At 43.3% G+C, this 23,057-nt stretch overlaps 1 protein-coding gene across 1 annotated transcript; it reads left to right on the plus strand.

The window, feature by feature from the left end:
- The first annotated feature begins 493 nt into the window (after positions 1 to 493).
- Positions 494 to 4,181, plus strand: LOC110496258 (tumor necrosis factor receptor superfamily member 11B). The gene is made up of 4 exons (XM_021572046.2): positions 494 to 607; positions 741 to 1,122; positions 3,202 to 3,384; positions 3,485 to 4,181. Exons 1-4 carry the CDS (start codon positions 602 to 604, stop codon positions 3,814 to 3,816), a joined length of 903 nt encoding a protein of 300 aa, XP_021427721.1. The 5' UTR covers positions 494 to 601; the 3' UTR covers positions 3,817 to 4,181.
- Positions 4,182 to 23,057: the final 18,876 nt, after the last annotated feature.

The following is a 23,057-nucleotide window of genomic DNA, read 5'->3' on the forward strand; positions in this document are numbered from 1 at the left end:
TGAAAAACTAGAGTAATCACAGTGTGTTACTGAGTCTGGGTAATCCAAAAGTTACTTTACTGATTACCGTTTTGGACAGGTAACTAGTAACTAACATATTACATGTAGAAAGTAACCTCACAACCAACCCAGTTTCTAGGCTAATAGCAAATATGCATCAGGAAGCAGGGATATGTTCTTTGGAATTTCCTTTCCTATGGGTTCCTGGTATCTTATAGTGATATTTCCTCCAATGAATAGACTAACGAGAACCAGAAACAGTCTTTCCTATCAGTGCAATTATTGCATGATTCCATGAATAGCCTACCTACCATCTCGTATGGTTCCTGCGTTAGGATACACGCAGGATGTGTCATCTCAATTGGAAATGACTTTTACATTTCGCTTCAGCGTTACAGATCGAACAGAACCCTAAAATAGCCTACTCATACCCACGTCAACACGTTTAATTGATAAGTAAAATAGGTTCCGTTAAAATCAACAGCAGTGACGCCCACGCTCAATGCGCTTGAAGGCGCGCGCTTAAATAGCCGGACTCGTTTCTGGACCAAAGAAAGAAAGCATCCATTTGAATCCAAGGAGAACTGCATTAGCCTACACAATGATGGTATGTGGAAACATATGTTTAGCCTGTATTGAAAACGGTGTTTTTAGTTCATTGCAATTAACTGAATATGAAATTGTGAACCGAATGCTTTATAAACAAACTGAATGACAACCTGCCTGTTCTTTCTTCACAGCTCTTTTTTACGGTGATTCTAGTCAGTGCTGATGCCAGTATGGCACTTCATGCCCAAACTTTCAAAAAAGATGATCCGTACTCCGGTCGTTCGTTAGTGTGTGATCGCTGTCCACCTGGAACGTACCTCCGTGCGCCCTGCAGTGCCACCCGAGAGAGCGACTGTGCGAAATGTCCCAAAGGGGCATACACAGAATTTTGGAACCACATCTCCATGTGCCTGCGCTGCAGCATGTGCGCTGAGAACCAAGTCGTCAAGCAGGAGTGTTCTCCATCCAACAACTGCAAGTGCGAGTGCAAGGAGGGTTACTACTTCAACAAGAGATACGAAGCATGCATCAAACATAAAGAATGCCCCCCTGGGTATGGAGCGAATACTACAGGTATGACTAAAATTGAGCCAGTTATACGCACGCAAAAAATAATACGAGAAATGACTGTTTACACTTAAGTCTGTGATGATAACAAAGTGTTTTAATCATAATAGTTTACAGTCAATAGTTCCATATGCATACATTGAATGTGCATATGTCTCAATATATGCTGACTGTGTTTGTTTGGATTGTAAAAAGGGACAAATGTCATTTGATATCAATACCAAATTTGCTAATTAATGTGAATTTAAGGAATAGTTCAATTATTTTACAGTGCATTCGGGAAGTATTCAGACCCCTTGACTTTTTCCATATATTGTTAAGTTACAGCATTATTCTAAAATTGATTATAGTTTTTTTCTTCTTCTCATCAATCTACACACAATACCCCATAATGACAAAGCAGAAACAAGTTTAGACATTTTTGAAAAAATAAATATCACATTTACATAAGTGTTCTGACCCTTTACTCAGTACTTTGTTGAAGCACCTTTGGCAGCTATTACAGCCTTGAGTCTTCTTGGGTAAGACACTACAAGCTTGGCAAACCTGTATTTGGAGTTTCTCCCATTCTTCTCTGCAGATCCTCTCAAGCTCTGTCAGGTTGGATGGGGAGCGTTGCTGCACAGCTATTTTCAGGTCTCTCCAGAGATATTTGATCAGGTTCAAGTCCGGGCTCTGGCTAAGCCACTCAAGGACATTCAGAGACTTGTCCCGAAGCCACTCCTGCATTGTCTTGGCTATGTGCTTGGAGTCGTTGGAAGGTGAACCTTCGCCCCAGTCTGAGGTCCTGAGCAGGTTTTCATCAATGATCTCTCTATACATTGCTCCGTTCAGCTTTCCCTCGATCCTGAGTAGTGACCCGGCCTCTGCTGCTGAAAAACATCACCCCAGCATGATGCTGCCACCACCATGCTTCACCGTAGGGATGGTGACAGGTTTCCTCCAGACATGACGCTTGGAATTCAGGTCAGAGTTCAATCTTGGTTTCATCAGATCAGAGAATCTGGTTTCTCATGGTCTGAGTGTCCTTTAGGTGCCTTTTGTCAAACTCCAAGCGGGCTGTCATGTGTCTTTCACTGAAGAGTGGCTTCCGTCTGGCCATTCTACCATAATGGCCTGATTGGTGGAGTGCTGCAGAGATGGTTGTCCTTATGGAAGGTTCTCCCATCTCCACAGAGGAACTCTGGAGCTCTGTCAGAGTGGCCATCGGGTTCTTGGTCACCTCCCCGACCAAGAACCTTCTCCCCCGATTGCTCAGTTAGGCCTGTCGGCCAGCTCGAGGAAAAGTGTTGGTGGGTCCAAACTTATTGCATTTAAGAATCATGGTGGCCACTGTGTTTTTGGGAACCTTCAATGCTACAGAAATGTTTTGGTACCCTTCCCCAGATCTGTGCCTCGACACAATCCTGTCTCTGAGCGCTACGGACAATTCACTGTCAACTGTTGGACCTTATATAGACAGGTGTTTTCCTTTCCAAATCATGTCCAATCAATGGAATTTACCACAGGTGGATTTCAATCAAGTTGTAGAAATATCTCAAGGATGATCAAAGGAAACAGGATGCACCTGAGTTTAATTTCAAGTGTCATAGCAAAGGGTCTGAATACTTATGTAAATAAGGCATTACTGTTTTTATTTTTAATACTTTTGCAAACATTTCTAAAAACCTGTTTTCGCTTTGTCATCATGGGGTAGGTACAGTATGTGTGTAGATTGATGAGGAAAATGTTTTATTTAATCCATTTTAGAATAAGGTTGTAACGTAACAAAATGTGGAAAAAGTCAAGGGGTCTGAATTCTTCCCAAATGCACTGTATGTACATATGTTGCATTAGCATTATAGCAGTCTATGGACAAGTAGTGAGTGCAAAACACACTTCGGTTTTATTAAACTAGCCACGGCAAACAATTAGCAAATATTAGCAATGTTTTATCAATTCTCCATGCAAATCAATCCCTCCCGTTTAGCATGTATCAAATGCCATAACCAAATCAAATCTTAAATGGATTGTGTTCCTCAATGAATTGCTTTAAAATAATGTTGAGATAAATATTGTGGCATACACATCAAAACATTTCCTCAGGTACACCCCAACAAGATACAGAATGTGTGCAGTGTCAACCCGGATTCTACTCTAACGTTTCCTCTGCAAAAGCAATCTGTGTTGCCCACTCAAACTGCGAAGCTGGTGGACTGCGCATGGTGCTGAAGGGCAGGGGCTGGCACGATACACTGTGTGCATCATGTGATGACCTCAAAACTCGTGGTAAAACACATTATGAATGACGTTGTTTATCATGAAAGACTCATCATTTGTGTCCTCAACTGAGTTTAAGTTTCTCAACCATGCTTCTTTTTTTCTTCAGATGGAGCTGAATATCTGCAGGAAATCCTTCCTGCGTTCTTCATTCAGCTTCACCAGAAGATGGGCATTCAGAGGATACGTCGGTTAGCGATGAGGCTGCCGCAAGAGGGAGGCAAGAAACCGCTCAGAGGAACAGTCATGAAACTTTCCAGGAGGGGTCTTAACGACTTTATGAACAGTTGGGACCAAGGTGCAGGGAAAGACCAAGTTAGGAAACTTCCGGAGATGTTGAGGAAGACAGGGGCCCGCAATGCAGCAGACAAACTAGAGCTTAAACTGAAATATATAGACCAACAATTCAAACTCTGTGAAGGGTTAGTTGAAGTAGCCTAAAATGGGTTAAAGTAGCCTCTCATCCCCATCTTCTTAATGACATATCTTGACAGCAAAAAGTAATTCAGTTCAACAGTTGTCCATTTTAGGTTCATATAGGGTACGTGGGCTATGCAGTCTAGCCCAGGGTTCCCCAATATGTGGCCGTGATTTTATTTGGCCTCCCAAGTCTTCTGAGCAAAAAAAGTAATAAATAAAAGTAAAAATAATTGAAAAATTATGATAATTATAATAAATCTATATGTACACTATCGTTCAAAAAAGTTTGGGTTCACACAGAAATGTCCTTGTTTTGGAAAGAAAAGCACATTTTTTGTCCATCAAAATAACATAAATTGATCAGAAATACAGTGTAGACATTATTAATGTTGTAAATGACTATTGTAACTGGAAACGGCAGATTTTTTTATGGAATATCTACATAGGCGTACAGAGGCCCATTATCAGCAACCATCACTGCTGTGTTCCAATGGCATGTTGTGTTAGTTAATCCAAGTTTAATTTTAAAAGGCTAATTGAGCATTAGAAAACCCTTTTGAAATTATGTTAGCACAACTGAAAACGGTTGTTCTGATTAAATAAGTAATAAAACTGGCCTTCTTTAGATTAGTTGAGTTTCTGGAGCATCAGCATTTGTGAGTTTGATTACAGGCTCAAAATGTCCAGAAACAAATAACTTTCTTCAGAAACTCGTCAGTCTATTCTTGTTCTGAGAAATTAAGGCTATTCCATGTGAGAAATTGCCATGGAACCTAAGATCTTGTACAATGCTGTGTACTACTCCCTTCACAGAACAGCGCAAACTGTCTCTAACCAGAATAGAAAGAGGAGTGGGAGGCCCCGGTGCACAACTGAGCAAGAGGACAAGTACATTAGCGTGTCTAGTTTGAGAAACAGACGCCTCACAGATCCTCAACTGGCAGCTTCATAAAATAGTACCCGCAAAACACCAGTCTCAACGTCAACAGTGAAGAGGCAACTCTGGGATGCTGGCCTTCTAGGCAGAGTTGCAAAGAAAAAGCCATATCTCAGACTGGCCAATAAAAATAAAAAAATAAGTTGGGCAAAAGAACACAGACACTGGACAGAGGAATTCTGCATAGAAGGCCAGCATCCCAGAGTCGCCTCTTCACTCTTCCCAGAAGAGTGGAGACTGTCATAGCAGCAAAAGGGGGACCAACTCCATATTAATACCCATGATTTTGGAATTAGATGTTCAACAAGCAGGTGTCGACATACACTACATGACCAAAAGTATGTTCCCAACTATTCATATGCATAAATAGAGGCCTGTGAGATCATATCCCAATGTAAATCAAGGTTTGAAAGTATTCTGTTTTTGTCAAATACTATATCTGTTTGGGATTCTTGTGGTCAATTTACAGTTTACAAATGATTTCTAACATTCCTTACCCCAGCATACTGGGGACTATCCGGCAGATTAACAAACAAAAAAAGGAGCGTAAATCTGATAGATTTATTGATCGAAAAAAACAGCCTTTTCATTTAAACTGGGCTGAAGCGCATTTGGGTATACCTTTATTTCATTATTTATATCTAACTGGGGACTCCTGATCTAGACCTATTGTTCATTGATTGTTTTACTTAAAAGTAGCATGTTTCTACTGACCTCTGGGGCAGTCAATGGTTACACATTCAAACACACACATGGCGTTATGCACACGTTTGGTGCATGTTTTGTGATTTTGTTGCATTTTAAGAAAGATTTAAAAAAGGCACACTTTATAGATATAGAAAATTCAATTGTTGCAGAATGAAAATGTGTATTTAACTTCTAATATATGGATTGTTACATAATATTTAAATGAAATATACAACATTCTAATAGTATAGCATGAAGTCCTGAAATGCTTTTTGCAATAAAGGTTATTCTTGCTTAAACGTCCTTTTCATGTAATTGTTCATGTGAGACCCAAGCACTTTTGTCTACTCTTACATAAACATCTCTCTACACTTCAAAGTAGCTCATTTATTTTTTTATACATGACATAGATACACTTTACAGTACAAGTTTCTGATCTGCTAGTGTCATTTCTCATGGAGTCTTACTCTTGGAATGTGGAGTCAATTCAACATACACAAATGGATTGTGAAGAGTTGAAATTATTATTTCAGCTGAAGGTTTTCAATTTAATAACTCTGGCATTGACATGAGCACAGTGCTTTCTCCACTCAAACAACATAAACTCTCCATTTACACAAACAATCCGCAATCAAATAATCCAGTCAATAACCCAAACCGTTAATACAGTATTATCTAGGTTATCACTTCTTCCTAGGCTACAGACAATTACATCGAGCTATAGGCTTTTAGAGGTTAGCTTCTTCTGAATGTTCCTGTTTTAAAGAACTGCTCCTCCATGTTCTTCACCGAGTGCACAGCGACCACCTAGCAAATAAATACTCAACACAGTGTTGTAGTATTTGCTTAGTCATCACCTGTTCATCAGGTACCTTTCCGTTTTATCAGGCTTCATCACGACCACTTTTTGTGTGATAGACCACATACAGTACATACCAATCCTTTTAAGGTAGTACACCACATGTTCACCAGTCATGACCACCATCATCACTGACAGTACACAATGTTATCCATGTTACAGACTTTTATTTGGCAATATCAGTGTTGCTGACTGATAGTGCTTGACAACATTCTTTTCTTATGAGCGATAAGGGAGTGTGCATCACGCAGGTACTGTATCACAACACCGGCCTTTATTTAAGGTAGTAGGCCTGCACATGCCGTCTCATGCACATGTACACACAGAGCAAAGCAATGAGGCCTTTTTATGGGTGGAAGGAAAAAGGAAATAGTGAAGCTCCTATTTCCTTTTTCCTTCTACCCATAAAAAGGCCTCATTGCTTTGCTCTGTGTGTACATGTGCATGAGACGGCATGTGCAGGCATACTACCTTAAATAAAGGCCGGTGAACAGTGAAACTGGATTATCCACTGCTGAGAAGTGGCAAAGAGGCTAAAGTGTTCATTAAATATAATAACACAAGAGCATCTGTGGACCTGGAGCAGGAACTCAAATATTATTTGAGAAGCTCCGGTCAGGCACATTTCCTAGATGGGTAAGTTCCGGATGGATATTGTCATTTATCGGCGTAGTAACAAACCTCCACCTCATAACGCATTCGTCCCCAAACTGTTCCCAACCCTATTGTTTGATTGTTTTAAAGCTAATTCACTGCAATTCTACACATTTTACCATGGGGCAGAGAAAACATTGCAGTTGAATAGCTAATTTGCTGCAATTCTACACATTTTGCCATGTGTTATGTGTGTTCATATGATACTTGAGTGACCTAACAAAATCAAATGTGGGTCATGAGGCCATGATAACTACAATATTTAAATAGCTGGTTAGCCTAACTAACATGGCCTAGTGATCAACTGGAAATGTCTGACCGGTTATAAATAGCTCTCTATAAATACACTGCTCAAAAAAATAAAGGGAACACTTAAACAACACAATGTAACTCCAAGTCAATCCCACTTCTGTGAAATCAAACTCTCCACTAGCAACACTGATTGACAATAAATTTCACATGCTGTTGTGCAAATGGAATAGACAACAGGTGGAAATTATAGGCAATTAGCAAGACACCCCCCAATAAAGGAGTGGTTCTGCAGGTGGGGACCACAGACCAGTTCTCAGTTCCTATGCTTCCTGGCTGATGTTTTGGTCACTTTTGAATGCTGGCTGTGCTTTCACTCTAGTGGTAGCATGAGACGGAGTCTACAACCCACACAAGTGGCTCAGGTAGTGCAGCTCATCCAGGATGGCACATCAATGCGAGCTGTGGCAAGAAGGTTTGCTGTGTCTGTCAGCTTAGTGTCCAGAGCATGGAGGCGCTACCAGGAGACAGGCCAGTACATCAGGAGACGTGGAGGAGGCTGTAGAAGGGCAACAACCCAGCAGCAGCACCGCTACCTCCGCCTTTGTGCAAGGAGGAGCAGGAGGAGCACTGCCAGAGCCCTGCAAAATGACATTCAGCCGACCACAAATGTGCATGTGTCTGCTCAAATGGTCAGAAACAGACTCCATGAGGGTGGTATGAGGGCCCGACGTCCACAGGTGGGGGTTGTGCTTACAGCCCAACACCGTGCAGGACGTTTTTCATTTGCCAGAGAACACCAAGATTGGCAAATTCGCCACTGGCGCCCTGTGCTCTTCACAGATGAAAGCAGGTTCACACTGAGCACGTGACAGACGTGACAGTCTGGAGACGCCGTGGAGAACGTTCTGCTGCCTGCAACATCCTTCAGCATGACCGGTTTGGGGTGGCATTTCTTTGGGAGGCCGCCAGAGGTAGCCTGACTGCCATTAGGTACCGAGATGAGACCTTCAGACCCCTTGTGAGACCATATGCTGGTGCGGTTGGCCCTGGGTTCCTCCTAATGCAAGACAATGCTAGACCCCATGTGGCTGGAGTGTATCAGCAGTTCCTGCAAGAGGAAAGCATTGATGCTATGGACTGGCCCGCCCGTTCCCCAGACCTGAATCCAATTGAGCACATTTATTATTATTTTTTATTTTTTTTACCTTTATTTAACTTAGGCAAGTCAGTTAAGAACAAATTCTTATTTTCAATGACGGCCTAGGAACAGTGGGTTAACTGCCTGTTCAGGGGCAGAACGACAGATTTGTACCTTGTTAGCTCGGGGGTTTGAACTTGCAACCTTCCGGTTACTAGTCCAACGCTCTAACCACTAGGCTACCCTGCTGCCCCAGGGGACATCCACCAACGCCACGTTGCACCACAGACTGTCCAGGAGTTGGCGGATGCTTTAGTCCAGGTCTGGGAGGAGATCCCTCAGGAGACCATCCGCCACCTCATCAGGAGCATGCCCAGGCGTTGTAGGGAGGTCATACAGGCACGTGGAGGCCACACACACTACTGAGCCTCATTTTGACTTGTTTTAAGGACATTACATCAAAGTTGGAACAGCCTGTAGTGTGGTTTTCCACTTTAATTTTGAGTGTGACTCCAAATCCAGACCTCCATGGGTTGATACATTTGATTTCCATTGATAATTTTTGTGTGATTTTGTTGTCAGCACATTCAACTATGTAAAGAAAAAAGTATTTAATAAGAATATTTCATTCATTCAGATCTAGGATGTGTTATTTTAGTGTTCCCTTTATTTTTTTGAGCAGTGTATATTTCTCAAGTCTCTCCTCTCCCAGAGGACTGAGCCCTAGGACCTTGCCTCAGGACTATCTGCCCTGATGACTCTTGGCTGTCCACAGTCCACCTGGTCGTGCTGCTGATCCAGTTTCTGCTGTTTTGCCTGCGGCTATAGAACCCTGACCTGCTACCTTGTCCTGGACCTGCTACCTTGTCCAGGACCTGCTGTTCGACCCTCTCTCTCCCTCTCTACCGCACCTGCTGTCTTGACCTCCGAATGCTCAGTTATGAAAAGTCAAGTGACATTTACTCCTGAGGTGCAGATCTGTTGCACCACTGTGATTATTATTTGACCCTGCTAGTCATCTATGAATCTTTGAACATCTTAAAAGAATGATCTGGCCTCAACGGCCATGTACTCATATAATCTCCACCTGGCAAAGCCAGAAGAGGACTGGGCTCCCCTCAGAGCCTGGTTCCTCTCTAGGTTTCTTCCTTAGGTTCCCCGTTCGGAGTCCAGAGCCATTCCATGGTCCGCCTGTTGAGTATGACTGACATGGAGATTAGAGAGGCGGATCAGTAGCCAGAAGGTTCAAGCCCAGGGCCAGTCAATAAAAGTGAGAACTGAACTGGTAATTGGAGGGCTTCTGGTCTCTGCTCCCAAGTACCATTCAATGCCATTCACCTAAGTTCTTATAACGTCTCAAATACACTCTAGGCCATTTTCATAGCTCTGGAGGCTCGATGCCACTCGTTCCATAGTCAATACGTCCATGAAGTCCCTTAACCAAATGTCCATGCTGAAGCACTATGGTTTACGCACTTTCCAGTATTGTCCATTTGACTGGAAGAATACTTTCCGAATGCACTGTAAGTGTATCATGCAAAGTGTTCTATTTTGCATTTCATTAACATAGCTATTACATAGCCTAGCGCAGTTCTGTTTTATCAGTTCTGTGCTGTTCTAGTTCTGAAAACAGACACCGCACGAAGCCAACCATGCATTTGTTTAGTAAATATATGATGCAGATGCTTTTACTGTATGTACAGAGACAGTACAGTGCAACATGAATGCTGCTGACACAAAAGCTTTTTACCTGAATGGGGTAGTCTGGTTTCTCAACCTGATCTCATGAGACCAGGCTGGGTTTTCCCAGAGCATACCTGACAGGCCATTCAGTCTATGCAAATTACTTCGCAAAAGTGAATTTGACTAGAGGTGCATGCTGACTAGATGTAACTTCAAAAATAGAAACCACCCTAATAAACAAAACATTTTACCAATGTACACCAGAAATGTGATCTAAATATATTAACTCACCTGCTGCCCATAAAAAGCACAAACCATACCCTTCTACACAAATAGAAGGTTTTGCCTGGCTTTGATTACTTAGAAACTATCATTCTATGAAACCATAGAGAAAACTCTGTGCTTTTATCATCTTTTTCTAATGAGTTTCTCAATTTATTTTTTATAAGAAACATTAATGTGTTGAAAAACCCAAAATGGTTTGAATAGGCAACTTACACACAGCTCTGACACACACTTACCCCACTAGACATTATCACAGTCCCCAAATCCAGAACAAATTCAAGAAAGCGTACAGTATTATATTTTTTTATTTTACCTTTATTTATCCAGGTAGGCTAGTTGAGAACAAGTTCTCATTTACAACTGCGACCTGGCCAAGATAAAGCAAAGCAGTGCGACACAAACAACAACACAGAGTTACACGTGGAATAGACAAACATCCAGTCAATAATACAATAGAGAAAGTATATACAGTGTGTGCAAATGAGGTGGGGTGAGGCAATAAATAGGCCATAGTGGCAAAATTATTACAGTATGGCAAATTAAAACACTGGGGTGATCGATGTGCAGAAGATGAGTGTGCAAGTAGCGGTACTGGGGTGTAAAGGAGCTAAATAAATAATATGGTGATGAGGTAGTTGGATGGGCTATTTACAGATTGGATATGTACAGGTGCAATGATCTGTGAGTTGGTGCTTAAACCTAGTGAGGGAGATATGAGTCTCCAGCTTTAGTGATTTTTGCAGTTCTTTCCAGTCATTGGCAGCAGAGAACTGGAAGGAAAGGCAGCCGAAGGAAGAATTGGCTTTGGGGGTGACCAGGGAAATATTCCTGCTGGAGCACGTGCTGCGGGTGGGTGCTGCTATGGTGACCAGTGAGCTGAGATAATGTGGGGCTTTACCTAGCAAAGACTTATAGATGACCTGGAGCCAGTGGGTTTGGCGATGGATATGAAGCGAGGGCCAGCCAACGAGAGCCTACAGGTCGCAGTGGTGGGTAGTATATGGGGCTTTGGTTTCAAAATGGATGACACTGTGATAGACTGCATCCAATTTGTTGAGTACAGTGTTGGAGGCTATTTTGTAAATGATATCGCCAAAGTCAAGGATCGGTAGGATGGTCAGTTTTACTGCATGAGTGAAGTATGTTTGGCAGCATGAGTGAAGGATGCTTTGTTGCGAAAGGGGTAGCCGATTCTAGATTTAATTTTGGATTGGAGATGCTTATACCTAGGTATTTGTAGTTGTCCACATATTCTAAGTCAGATCCGTCCAGAGTTGTCATGTCGGACGGGTGGGTAGGTGTGTGCATCGATCGGTTGAAGAGCATGCATTTTGTTTTGCTTGCATTTAAGGCCATGGAAGGAGAGTTGTATGGCATTGAAGCTCATCTGGAAGTTAGTTAACACAGTGTACAAGGAAGGGTCAGAGGTATACAGAATGGTGTCGTCTGCGTAGAGGTGGACCAGCAGCAAGAGCAACATCATTGATGTATACAGAGAATTGAATCTTTGGACTGCCAGAGATCCGGACAACAGGCCCTCCGATTTGACACACTGAACTCTATCAGAGAAGTAGTTGGTGTGCCAGGCGAGGCAATCATTTGAGAAACCAAGGCTGTTGAGTCTGTCGATAAGAATGTTGTGATTGACAGATTCGAAAGCCTTAGCCAGGTCGATGAATACGGCTGCACAGTATTGTCTCTTATCGATGGCAGTTATGACATTATTTAGGACCTTGAGCATGGCTGAGGTGCACCCATGACCAGCTCGGAAACCAGATTGCATAGTGGAGAAGATACGGTGGGATTCGAAATGGTCGGTGATCTGTTTGTTAACTTGGCTTTGGAAGACCTTAGAAAGGCAGGGTAGGATAGATATGTCTGCAGCAATTTGGGTCTAGAATGTCTCCCCCTTTTAAGAGGGGGATGACCGCAGCAGCTTTCCAATCTTTGGGGATCTCAGTCGATACGAAAGAGAGGTTGTTCAAGCTAGTAATAGGGGTTGCAACAATTTTGGCGGTTCATTTTAGGAAGAGAGGGTCCAGATTGTCTGCTGATTTGCAGGGATCCAGATTTTGCAGCTCTTTCAGAACATCAGCTATCTGGATTTGGGTGAAGGAGAAATGGGGAGGCTTGGGCAAGTTGCAGTGAGGAGTGCAGGGCTGTTGACCGGGGTAGTTGTAGCCAGGTGGAAAGCAAGGCCAGCCATAGAAAAATGCTTATTGAAATTCACAATTATAGTGGATTTAATCGGTGGTGAGAGTGTTTCCTAGCCTCAGTGCAGTGTGCAGCTGGGAGGAGGTGCTCTTATTCTCCATGGACTTCAGTGTCCCAGAACATTTTGGAGTTAGTGCTAAAGAATGCAAATTTCTGTTTGAAAAAGCTAGCCTTTGCTTTCCTAACGGTCTGTGTATATTGGTACCCAACTTCCCTGAAAGGTTGCATTTCGTGGGGACTATTCGATGCTAATGCAGTACGCCACAGGATGTTTTTGTGCTGGTCAAGGGCAGCAAGGCCTGGAGTGAACCAAGGGCTATATCGGTTCCTGGTTCTACATTTTTTTTAATGGGGCTTGCTTATTTAAGATGGTGAGGAAAGCACTTTGAAAGAATAACCAGGCATCCTCTACTGACGGAATGAGGTCAATATCCTTCCAGGATACACAGGCCAAGTCGATTAGAAAGACCTGCTCGCTGAAGTGTTTTAGGGAGCGTTTGACAATGATGAGGGGTGGTTGCTTGACCGCAGACCCATTACGGACGCAGGCAATGAGGCAGTGATCGCAGAGATCCTGGTTGAAGACAGCAGAGGTGTATTTGGAGGGCAGGTTGGTTAGGATGATATCTATGGAGGTGCCTGTGTTTACGGATTTGGGGTTGTACTGGGTGGGTTCATTGATCATTTGTGTGAGATTGAGAGCATCAAGCTTAGATTGTAGGATGGCCGGGGTGTTAAGCACGTCCCAGTTTAGGTCACCTAACAGCACGAGCTCTGAAGATAGATGGGGGGAAATCAATTCGCATATGGTGTCCAGGGCACAGCTGGGGGCAGAAGGTGGTCTATATCAAGCGCAACGGTAAGACACTTGTTTCTGGAGAGGTGGATTTTTAAAAGTAGAAGCTCAAATTGTTTGGGCACAGACCTGGATAGTAAGACAGAACTCTGCAGGCTATCCCTGCAGTAGATTGCAACTCCGCCCCCTTTGGTAGTTCTATCTAGTCTGAAAATGTTATAGTTAGGGATGGAAATTTCAGGGGTTTTGGTGGTCTTCCTAAGCCAGGGTTCAGACACGGCTAGGACATCCAGGTTGGCAGAGTGTGCTAGGGCAGTGAATAAAACAAACGTAGGGAAGAGGCTTCTAATGTAACATGCATGAAACCAATGCTTTTACGTTTACAGAAGTCAACAAATGGGAGCACCTGGGGAATGGGAGTGGAGCTCGGCACTGCAGAGCCTGGATTAATCTCCACATCACCAGAGGAACAGAGGGGGAGTAGGATAAGGGTACGGCTAAAGGCTAAAATACCTGGTCGTCTAGTACGTTCAGAACAGAGAGTAAAAGGAGCAGATATCTGGGCACGGTAGAATAGATTCGAGGCATAATGTACAGACAAAAGGTATGGTAGGATGTGAATACAGTGGGGGTAAACCTGTGCATAGAGCAACGATGAAAGAGATATTGTCTCTAGAAATATAATTTAAACCAGGTGATGTGTGGAAGGTGGAACTAAAGGGTTAGCTAAGGCGTATTGAGCAGGGCTAGAGGCTCTACATTGAAATAAGGCAATAATTACTAACCAAAACAACAATGGACAAGGCATATTGACGTTAGGGAGAGGCATGCATAGCCGAGTGATCATAGGAGTCCAGTGAGTGGCTTCAGGCAGCTAGCGGGCCAGGGCTAGCAAAAGGGCCTTTGATGGACGTTGCGACAGAAGAAAGTCTGTTGTAGCCCCCTCGTGCTGTTACATCGGCAGATGGATCAGCAGGGCTCCGTGTGGTAAACCAGGCCAATTGGCAAAATAGGTATAGTGGCCAAAGAATTTGTCCTATGGGCCTCTTAAGCTAACAGTCCGATGTGCTCTAGACAGCTAGCTGGCCGTGGCTAGCAGGCTAGCAGGTGGGCATTCAGGGGACGTCGCAATGGAGGAGCCAGTTGGGGGAAAAAAACCCTTGGGCGGAATTATGTCGGTAGTCCAGCCGTGATGGGTCGGCGGGGGTCCAGGCCAAATTGGCAAAATAGGTATTGTAGCCCAAGGAGTAGCTGATGGGCCCAGCAATGGCTAACTGACCACTTTTGATGGGGGTTCCGGTTCTTAAGTATAAAAATAGAAGATCTGTACCACATTGGGTGAGGCGGGTTGCAAGAGAGTATTTTCAGTCCGTAGATGGAAAGTGATATTGAAATACAGTGCCTTGCGAAAGTATTCGGCCCCCTTGAACTTTGCGACCTTTTGCCACATTTCAGGCTTCAAACATAAATATATAAAACTGTATTTTTTTGTGAAGAATCAACAACAAGGGGGACACAATCATGAAGTGGAATGACATTTATTGGATATTTCAAACTTTTTTAACAAATCAAAAACTGAAAAATTTGGCGTGCAAAATTATTCAGCCCCCTTAAGTTAATACTTTGTAGTGCCACCTTTTGCTGCGATTACAGCTGTAAGTCGCTTGGGGTATGTCTCTATCAGTTTTGCACATCGAGAGAATTTTTTCCCATTCCTCCTTGCAAAACAGCTCGAGCTCAGTGAGGTTGGATGGAGAGCATTTGTGAACAGAAGTTTTCAGTTCTTTCCACAGATTCTCGATTGGATTCAGGTCTGGACTTTGACTTGGCAATTCTAACACCTGGATATGTTTATTTTTGAACCATTCCATTGTAGATTTTGCTTTATGTTTTGGATCATTGTCTTGTTGGAAGACAAATCTCCGTCCCAGTCTCAGGTCTTTTGCAGACTCCATAAGGTTTTCTTCCAGAATGGTCCTGTACTTGGCTCCATCCATCTTCCCATCAATTTTAACCATCTTCCCTGTCCCTGCTGAAGAAAAGCAGGCCCAAACCATGATGCTGCCACCACCATGTTTGACAGTGGGGATGGTGTGTTCAGCTGTGTTGCTTTTACGCCAAACATAACGTTTTGCATTGTTGCCAAAAAGTTCAATTTTGGTTTCATCTGACCAGAACACCTTCTTCCACATGTTTGGTGTGTCTCCCAGGTGGCTTGTGGCAAACTTTAAACAACACTTTTTATGGATATCTTTAAGAAATGGCTTTCTTCTTGCCACTCTTCCATAAAGGCCAGATTTGTGCAATATACAACTGATTGTTGTCCTATGGACAGAGTCTCCCACCTCAGCTGTAGAGCTCTGCAGTTCATCCAGAGTGATCATGGGCCTCTTGGCTGCATCTCTGATCAGTCTTCTCCTTGTATGAGCTGAAAGTTTAGAGGGACGGCCAGGTCTTGGTAGATTTGCAGTGGTCTGATACTCCTTCCATTTCAATAGTATCGCTTGCACAGTGCTCCTTGGGATGTTTAAAGCTTGGGAAATATTTTTGTATCCAAATCCGGCTTTAAACTTCTTCACAACATTATCTCGGACCTGCCTGGTGTGTTCCTTGTTCTTCATGATGCTCTCTGCGCTTTTAAAGGACCTCTGAGACTATCACAGTGCAGGTGCATTTATACGGAGACTTGATTACACACAGGTGGATTGTATTTATCATCATTAGTCATTTAGGTCAACATTGGATCATTCAGAGATCCTCACTGAACTTCTGGAGAGAGTTTGCTGCACTGAAAGTAAAGGGGCTGAATAATTTTGCACGCCCAATTTTTCAGTTTTTGATTTGTTAAAAAAGTTTGAAATATCCAATAAATGTCGTTCCACTTCATGATTGTGTCCCACTTGTTGTTGATTCTTCACATGATTCTTCACAAAAAAATACAGTTTTATATCTTTATGTTTGAAGCCTGAAATGTGTCAAAAGGTCGCAAAGTTCAAGGGGGCCGAATACTTTCGCAAGGCACTGTATATACGGGGAAAAAAACAAGGAAAAACAATATTTACACGGGACAGGACAAGACAAAACACACGTCTGACTGCTACGCCATCTTGGTTATATAGAGCCATTATTGTATGGGACTCCATTCCATCTAATTTTGCTCAAATAAACAGCAAACCTGGTTTCAAAAAACAGATAAACATAATGCCTCTCCCCTATTTGACCAAGATAGTGTATGTGTGTATGCATTGATAGGTAGGCTACGTGTGCCTTTTAAAAATAATGTATGTAGTTCTGTCCTTGAGTGGTGTTCTGTATTATGTCATGTTTCATGTTTTGTGTGGACCCCAGGAAGAGTAGCTGCTGCTTTTACAACAGCAAATGGGGATCCTAATAAAATACCAAATTTGGAGCTATTGTACCGAACAGAATAATATTGAAACAAAGTTTTATTCTGCATGTGAAGTGATCGTCACATCAACATCTGATACTACAATCTGGTGGTCAATGACCTTTGAGAAATTCAAGACCACCTAGCAGGAAATTGAGTAACTCAGTCGTGTCTAGTACTTCAGTCTTGTGTATTGTGCCAATTTGAATAAAAAAATTATGTGGGCAAAAATTACCCCACCTGATTTGACTGTTGCGTATGCTTATGTTAATGCAATTCACCCAACCAAAGCCCTAGAGATATATGGCTCTGGATCCATAAACTATTACATCACACTCATATTCATACATAATAATTAACATTTTCCAGTGAAACGTTTGAACACACCTACTCATTCAAGTGTTTTTCTTTATTTTTACTATTTCCTACATTGCAGAATAATAGTGAATACTTAAACTATGAAATAACACATATGGAATCATGTAGTAATCAAACAAGTATTAAACAAATCAAAATATATTTTATATTTGAGATTCTTCAAAGTAGCCACCCTTTGACTTAATGACAGCTTTGAACACTCTTGTCATTCTCTCAACCAGCTTCATGAGGAATGCTTTTCCAACAGCCTTGATGGAGTTCCCACATATGCTGAGCACTTGTTGGTTGCTTTTCCTTCACTCTGCGGTCCAACTCATCCCAAACCATCTCAAATGGGTTGCGGTTGGGTGATTATGAAGGCCAGGTCATCTGATGCAGTACGTCATCACTCTCCTTCTTGGGCAAATAGCCCTTACACAGCCTGAAGGTGTGTTGGGTCATTGTCCTGTTCAAAAACAAATGATAGTGGGACTAAGGGCAAACCAGATGGAATGGCGTATCGCTGCAGAATGCTGTGGTAGACATACTGGTTAAGCACCCCCCACACCATCACATGCGGAGATCATCCGTTCACCTACTCGGCGTCTCACAAAGACACGGCGGGTGGAACCAAAAATATCAATATCATCAGACCAAAGGACAGATTTCCACCGGTCAAATGATCATTGCTCGTGTTTCTTGGGCCAAGCAAGTCTGTTCTTCTTATTGGTGTCCTTTAGTAGTGGTTTCTTTGCAGCAATTGAAGGCTTGATTCACGCAGTCTCCTATGAACAGTAATGTGGAGATGTGTCGGTTACTTGAACTCTGTGAATAATTTATTTGGGCTGCTATGTCTGAGGCTGGTAACTCTAATGAACTTACCCTCTGCAGCAGAGGTAACTGCTATCGCCCTGTACTACTCACTTCTGCCATCATGAAGTGCTTTGAGAGACTAGTCAAGGATCATAACACCTCCACCCTACCGTACCGGATACCCTAGACCCACTCCAATTTGCTTACCACCCCAATAGGTCCACAGACGACGCAATCACCGTCACACTGCACACTGCCCTATCCCATCTGGACAAGAGGAATACCTATGTAAGAATGCTGTTCATTGACTACAGCTCAGCATTCAACACCATAGCACCCTCCAAACTCAAAGAAATGTGGCTTGTCACCAAAAGCACTCACAAACTTTTACAGATGCACAATCGAGAGCATCCTATCGGGCTGTATCACCGTGTGGTATGGCAACTGCACTGCCCACAACGGCAAGGCTCTCCAGTGGGTAGTGAGGTCTGCACAACATCACAGGGGGCAAACTATCTGCCCTCCAGGACACCTACACCACCCAATGCCACAGGAAGGCCAAAAAGATAATCAAGGACAACAACCCCCCGAGCCACTGCCTGTTCACCCCGCTATCATCCAGAAGGCGAGGTCAGTACAGGTGCATCAAAGCTGGGGCCGAGAGACTGAAAAACAGCCATCACTAACAGAGTGGTTGCTGCCAACATAGACTCAAATCTCTTGCCACTTTAATAAATCGATTTAATAAAAAGGTATCACTCGTCACTTTATATAACTCCACTTTAATAATGTCTACATATCCTACATTATCATCTGTATACACTGTATTCTATACCATCTACTGCATCTTGCCTATTTTATTTTTATTTCACCTTTATTTAACCAGGTAGGCTAGTTGAGAACAAGTTCTCATTTGCAACTGCGGCCTGGCCAAGATAAAGCAAAGCAATTCGACACATACAACAACACAGAGTTACACATGGAATAAACAAACATACAATCATACAGTAGAAAATAAAAAGTCTATATACAGCATGTGCAAATGAGGAAGGATAAGGGAGGTGAGGCAATAAATAGGCCATGGTGGCGAAGTAATTACAATATAGCAATTAAACACTGGAATGGTAGAATGTGCAGAAGATGAATGTGCAAGTAGAGATACTGGGGTGCAAAAGAGCAAGATAAATAAATAAATACAGTATGGGGATGAGGTAGTTGGATGGGCTATTTACAGATGGGCTATGTACAGGTGCAGTGATCTGTGAGCTGCTCTGACAGCTGGTGCTTAAAGCTAGTGAGTAAGATGTGAGTCTCCAGCTTCAGTGATTTTTGCAGTTCGTTCCAGTCATTGGCAGCAGAGAACTGGAAGGAGAGGCGGCCAAAGGAAGAATTGGCTTTGGGGGTGACCAGTGAGATATTCCTGCTGGAGCGCGTGCTACGGGTGGATGCTGCTATGGTGACCAGTGAGCTGAGACAAGGCGGAGCTTTAGCTAGCAGAGACTTGTAGATGACCTGGAGCCAGTGGGTTTGGCGACGAGTATGAAGCAAGGGCCAACCAACGAGAGCCTACAGGTCGCAGTGGTGGGTAGTATATGGGGCTTTGGTGACAAAATGGATGGCACTGTGATAGACTGCATCCAATTCGTTGAGTACAGTGTTGGAGGCTATTTTGTAAATGACATTGCCAAAGTCAAGGATCGGTAGGATGGTCAGTTTTACGAGGGTATGTTTGGAAGCATGAGTGAAGGATGCTTTGTTGTGAAATAGGAAGCCGATTCTAGATTTCATTTTGGATTGGAGATGTTTAATGTGAGTCTGGAAGAAGAGTTTACAGTCTAACCAGACACCTAAGTATTTGTAGTTGTCCACATATTCAGAAGTCAGAACCGTCCAGAGTAGTGATGCTGGACGGGCGGGCGGGTGCAGGCAGCAATCGATTGAAGAGCATGCATTTAGTTTTACTTGCATTTAAGGCCATGGAAGGAGAGTTGTATGGCATTGAAGCTCATCTGGAGGTTAGTTAACACAGTGTCCAAAGAAGGGCCAGAGGTATACAGAATGGTGTTGTCTGTGTAGAGGTGGATCAAAGAATCACCAGCAGCAAGAGGGACATCATTGATGTATTCAGAGAAGAGAGTCAACCCAAGAATTGAACCCTGTGGCATCCCCATAGTTGGTGAACCAGGCGAAGCAATCATTTGAGAAACCAAGGCTGTTGAGTCTGCCGATAAGAATGTTGTGATTGACAGATTCGAAAGCCTTAGCCAGGTCGATGAATACGGCTGCACAGTATTGTCTCTTATCAATGGCAGTTATGATATCGTTTAGGACCTTGAGCGTGGCTGAGGTGCACCTGACCAGCTCGGAAACCAGATTGCATAGCGGAGAAGGTACGGTGAGATTCGAAATGGTCGGTAATCTGTTTGTTAACTTGGCTTTCGAAGACCTTAGAAAGGCAGAGTAGGATAGATATAGGTCTGTAGCAGTTTGGGTCTCGAGTGTCTCTCCCTTTGAAGAGGGGGATGACCGCGGCAGCTTTCTATGGGAATCTCAGACGATACGAAAGATAAGTTAACAAGGCTAGTAATAGGGATTGCAACAATTTCGGCAGATAATTTTAGAAAGAGAGGGTCCAGATTGTCTAGCCCGGCTGATTTGTAGGGGTTTGGATTTTGCAGCTCTTTCAGAACATCAGCTATCTGGATTTGGGTGAAGGAGAAATGGGGGAGGCTTGAGCGAGTTGCTGTGGGGGGGTGGAGGGCTGTTGATCGGGGTAGGGGTATCCAGGTGGAAAGTATGGCCAGCCGTAGAAAAATGCTTATTGAAATGATAAATTATAGTGGATTTATCGGTGGTGACAGTGTTTCCTAGCCTCAGTGCAGTGGGCAGCTGGGAAGAGGTACTCTTATTCTCCATGATCAAGGTCTGAATACTTTCCGAATGCACTGTATGTCATCATGGACCTGAGCAATGTACTTGGGTGAAGGGCAAGGCCAACTTGGTCACTTTAGTTCAACACAAACTTACCCATTGAAAAAGTTATAGAACATTATATCTTAACCAGCAACTTATGCTAGATGAAATACCATTGTAATTACTGTTGATTTTGGTGGCCTGCAAAGCACATTTTTGGGGAAAAAAAGCCCTGGATACCTTCACTTCTACGCAGCTGAATCAAACCACTATCTGCTCCAGAGTTTCTCATTAAGTTCTCATTAAATCCAAAGACCAGGAAAAGTAATGAGGCCAATGATCTTAATAATATCCTGCCTGTTTGGCCCTCTCCGGGGGTATCATCGGATGGGGCCACAGTGTCTCCTCACCCCTCCTGTCTCAGCCTCCAGTATTTATGCTGCAGTAGGTTATGGGTCGGGGGGCTAGGCTCAGTCTGTTATATCTGGAGTATTTCTCCTGTCTTACCCGGTGCCCTGTGTGAATTTAAGCATGCTCTCTCTAATTCTCTCTTTCTTTCTCTCTCTCGGAGGACCTAAGCCCTAGGACCATTCCTCAGGACTACCTGGCATGATGACTCCTTGCTGTCCCCAGTCCACCTAGCCATGCTGCTGCATCAATGTCATCCCAGACCTGCTGTTTTCAACTCTCTAGAGACAGCAGGAGCGGTAGAGATACTCTCAATGATCGGCTATGAAAAGCCAACTGACATTTACTCCTGAGGTGCTGACTTGTTGCACCCTCAACAACTACTGTGATTATTATTACAACAACCAAATGTATTACATGTAATCCATTACTCCCCAACCCTGGTCATTGTATTCACAACCCTCCTTTAGGATTGCACATTCAGCAAATGACCAGCAGAGGTAGTTCCCTTTGAATCCATTTTCAGATTTACTGTGTTGGTGGTGCCCATAAAACAAATCATACCTTCAGAATTAGCAGAGAGCCCACTCTGGAAATGTGATGTACTTGTAGAGTATATTGGTCCAAACAATATGTCTTAAAATTAACACAATCAGAAAGGGTACTTTTGAGATATTCATATTTTTTTGTGAATGTGAAAAATGTTATTTCAGAATCAAGACATATTTTAGAGCACACTGTGACTAGAAGGAGTAAAATGACATCAAGATGTCTGTATCACATATGGTTCACAGATTATAGGGTTTTACAGGAAGCATGTATAGGTCTAAAAAGTTTTTTTTGGGCCAATCCCCCCTCAATCCCCCCCCCAAAAAGTGTTATTTATAACATAACAGTTAAATGTTTACGTATGGGCCCTTCCCAACAATGCAGAGAGAAAAATAATATACAAAAATAACCAAGAATGAATACAGAATGAGTAAACGATAACTTGGCTATATACACAGCGTACCAGTACCAAGTCGATGTGCAGGGGTATGAGGTAATTGAGGTAGATGCTGTATGTACATATACTGTAGGTAGGGGTAAAGTGACTAGGCAACAGGATAGATAATAAACAGAATCAGCAGCGTATGTGATAAGTCAAGAGTTGTGCAAAAAGGGTCATTGCAGATAGCCTGGGTAGCTAGTTGGTTAACTGTTTAACTAACTATTTAGCAGTCTTATAGCTTGGGGGTAGAAGCTGTTCAGTGTCCTATTGGTTCCAGACTTGGTGCATCGGTACTGCTTGCCGTGCAGTAGCAAAGCGAACAGTCTATGACTTAGGTGGCTGGAGCCTTCCTTTGACACTGCCTGGTATAGAGGTCCTGGATAGCAGGGAGCTTGGCCCCAGTGATGCACTGGGCCGTACGCACTACCCTCTGTAGGGCCTTGCGGTCAGATGCCAAGCAGTTACCATACCAAGCACTGATGCAGCCAGTCAAGATGCTCTCAATGGTGCAGCTCTAGAACGTTGAGGATCTGAGGGCCCATGACAAATCATTTCAGCCTCCTGAGGAGAAAGACACATTGTCGTGCCTTCTTCCCGACTGTGTTGGTGTGTGTGGAGTGGACCATGTTAATACCTTAGTGATGTGGACACCGAGGAACTTGAAACTCTCGACCCGCTCCCTCTACAGCCCCGTCGATGTTGTTGGGGGCGTCCTCAGCCCTCTGTTTCTTGCAGTCCACGATCAACTCCTTTGTCTTGCTGACGTTGAGGGAGTGGTTGTTGTCCTAGCACAACACTGCCAGGTCATTGACCTCCTCCCTATAGTCTGTATCATCGCTGTCTGTGATCAGGCCTACCACTGTTGTGTCGTCAGCAAACTTAATGAT

Source organism: Oncorhynchus mykiss, chromosome 18 (assembly GCF_013265735.2).
Source record: "Oncorhynchus mykiss isolate Arlee chromosome 18, USDA_OmykA_1.1, whole genome shotgun sequence".
Taxonomy (NCBI): Eukaryota; Metazoa; Chordata; class Actinopteri; order Salmoniformes; family Salmonidae; genus Oncorhynchus; species Oncorhynchus mykiss.

What these genes read in the sequence shown, in the direction of transcription:
- LOC110496258 (XM_021572046.2), top strand. An exon ending in GTATGGAGCGAATACTACAG is followed by an intron (nt 1,123 to 3,201) that starts GTATGACTAAAA and finishes ACATTTCCTCAG; the next exon opens with GTACACCCCAACAAGATACA. An exon ending in TGATGACCTCAAAACTCGTG is followed by an intron (nt 3,385 to 3,484) that starts GTAAAACACATT and finishes TTTTTTCTTCAG; the next exon opens with ATGGAGCTGAATATCTGCAG.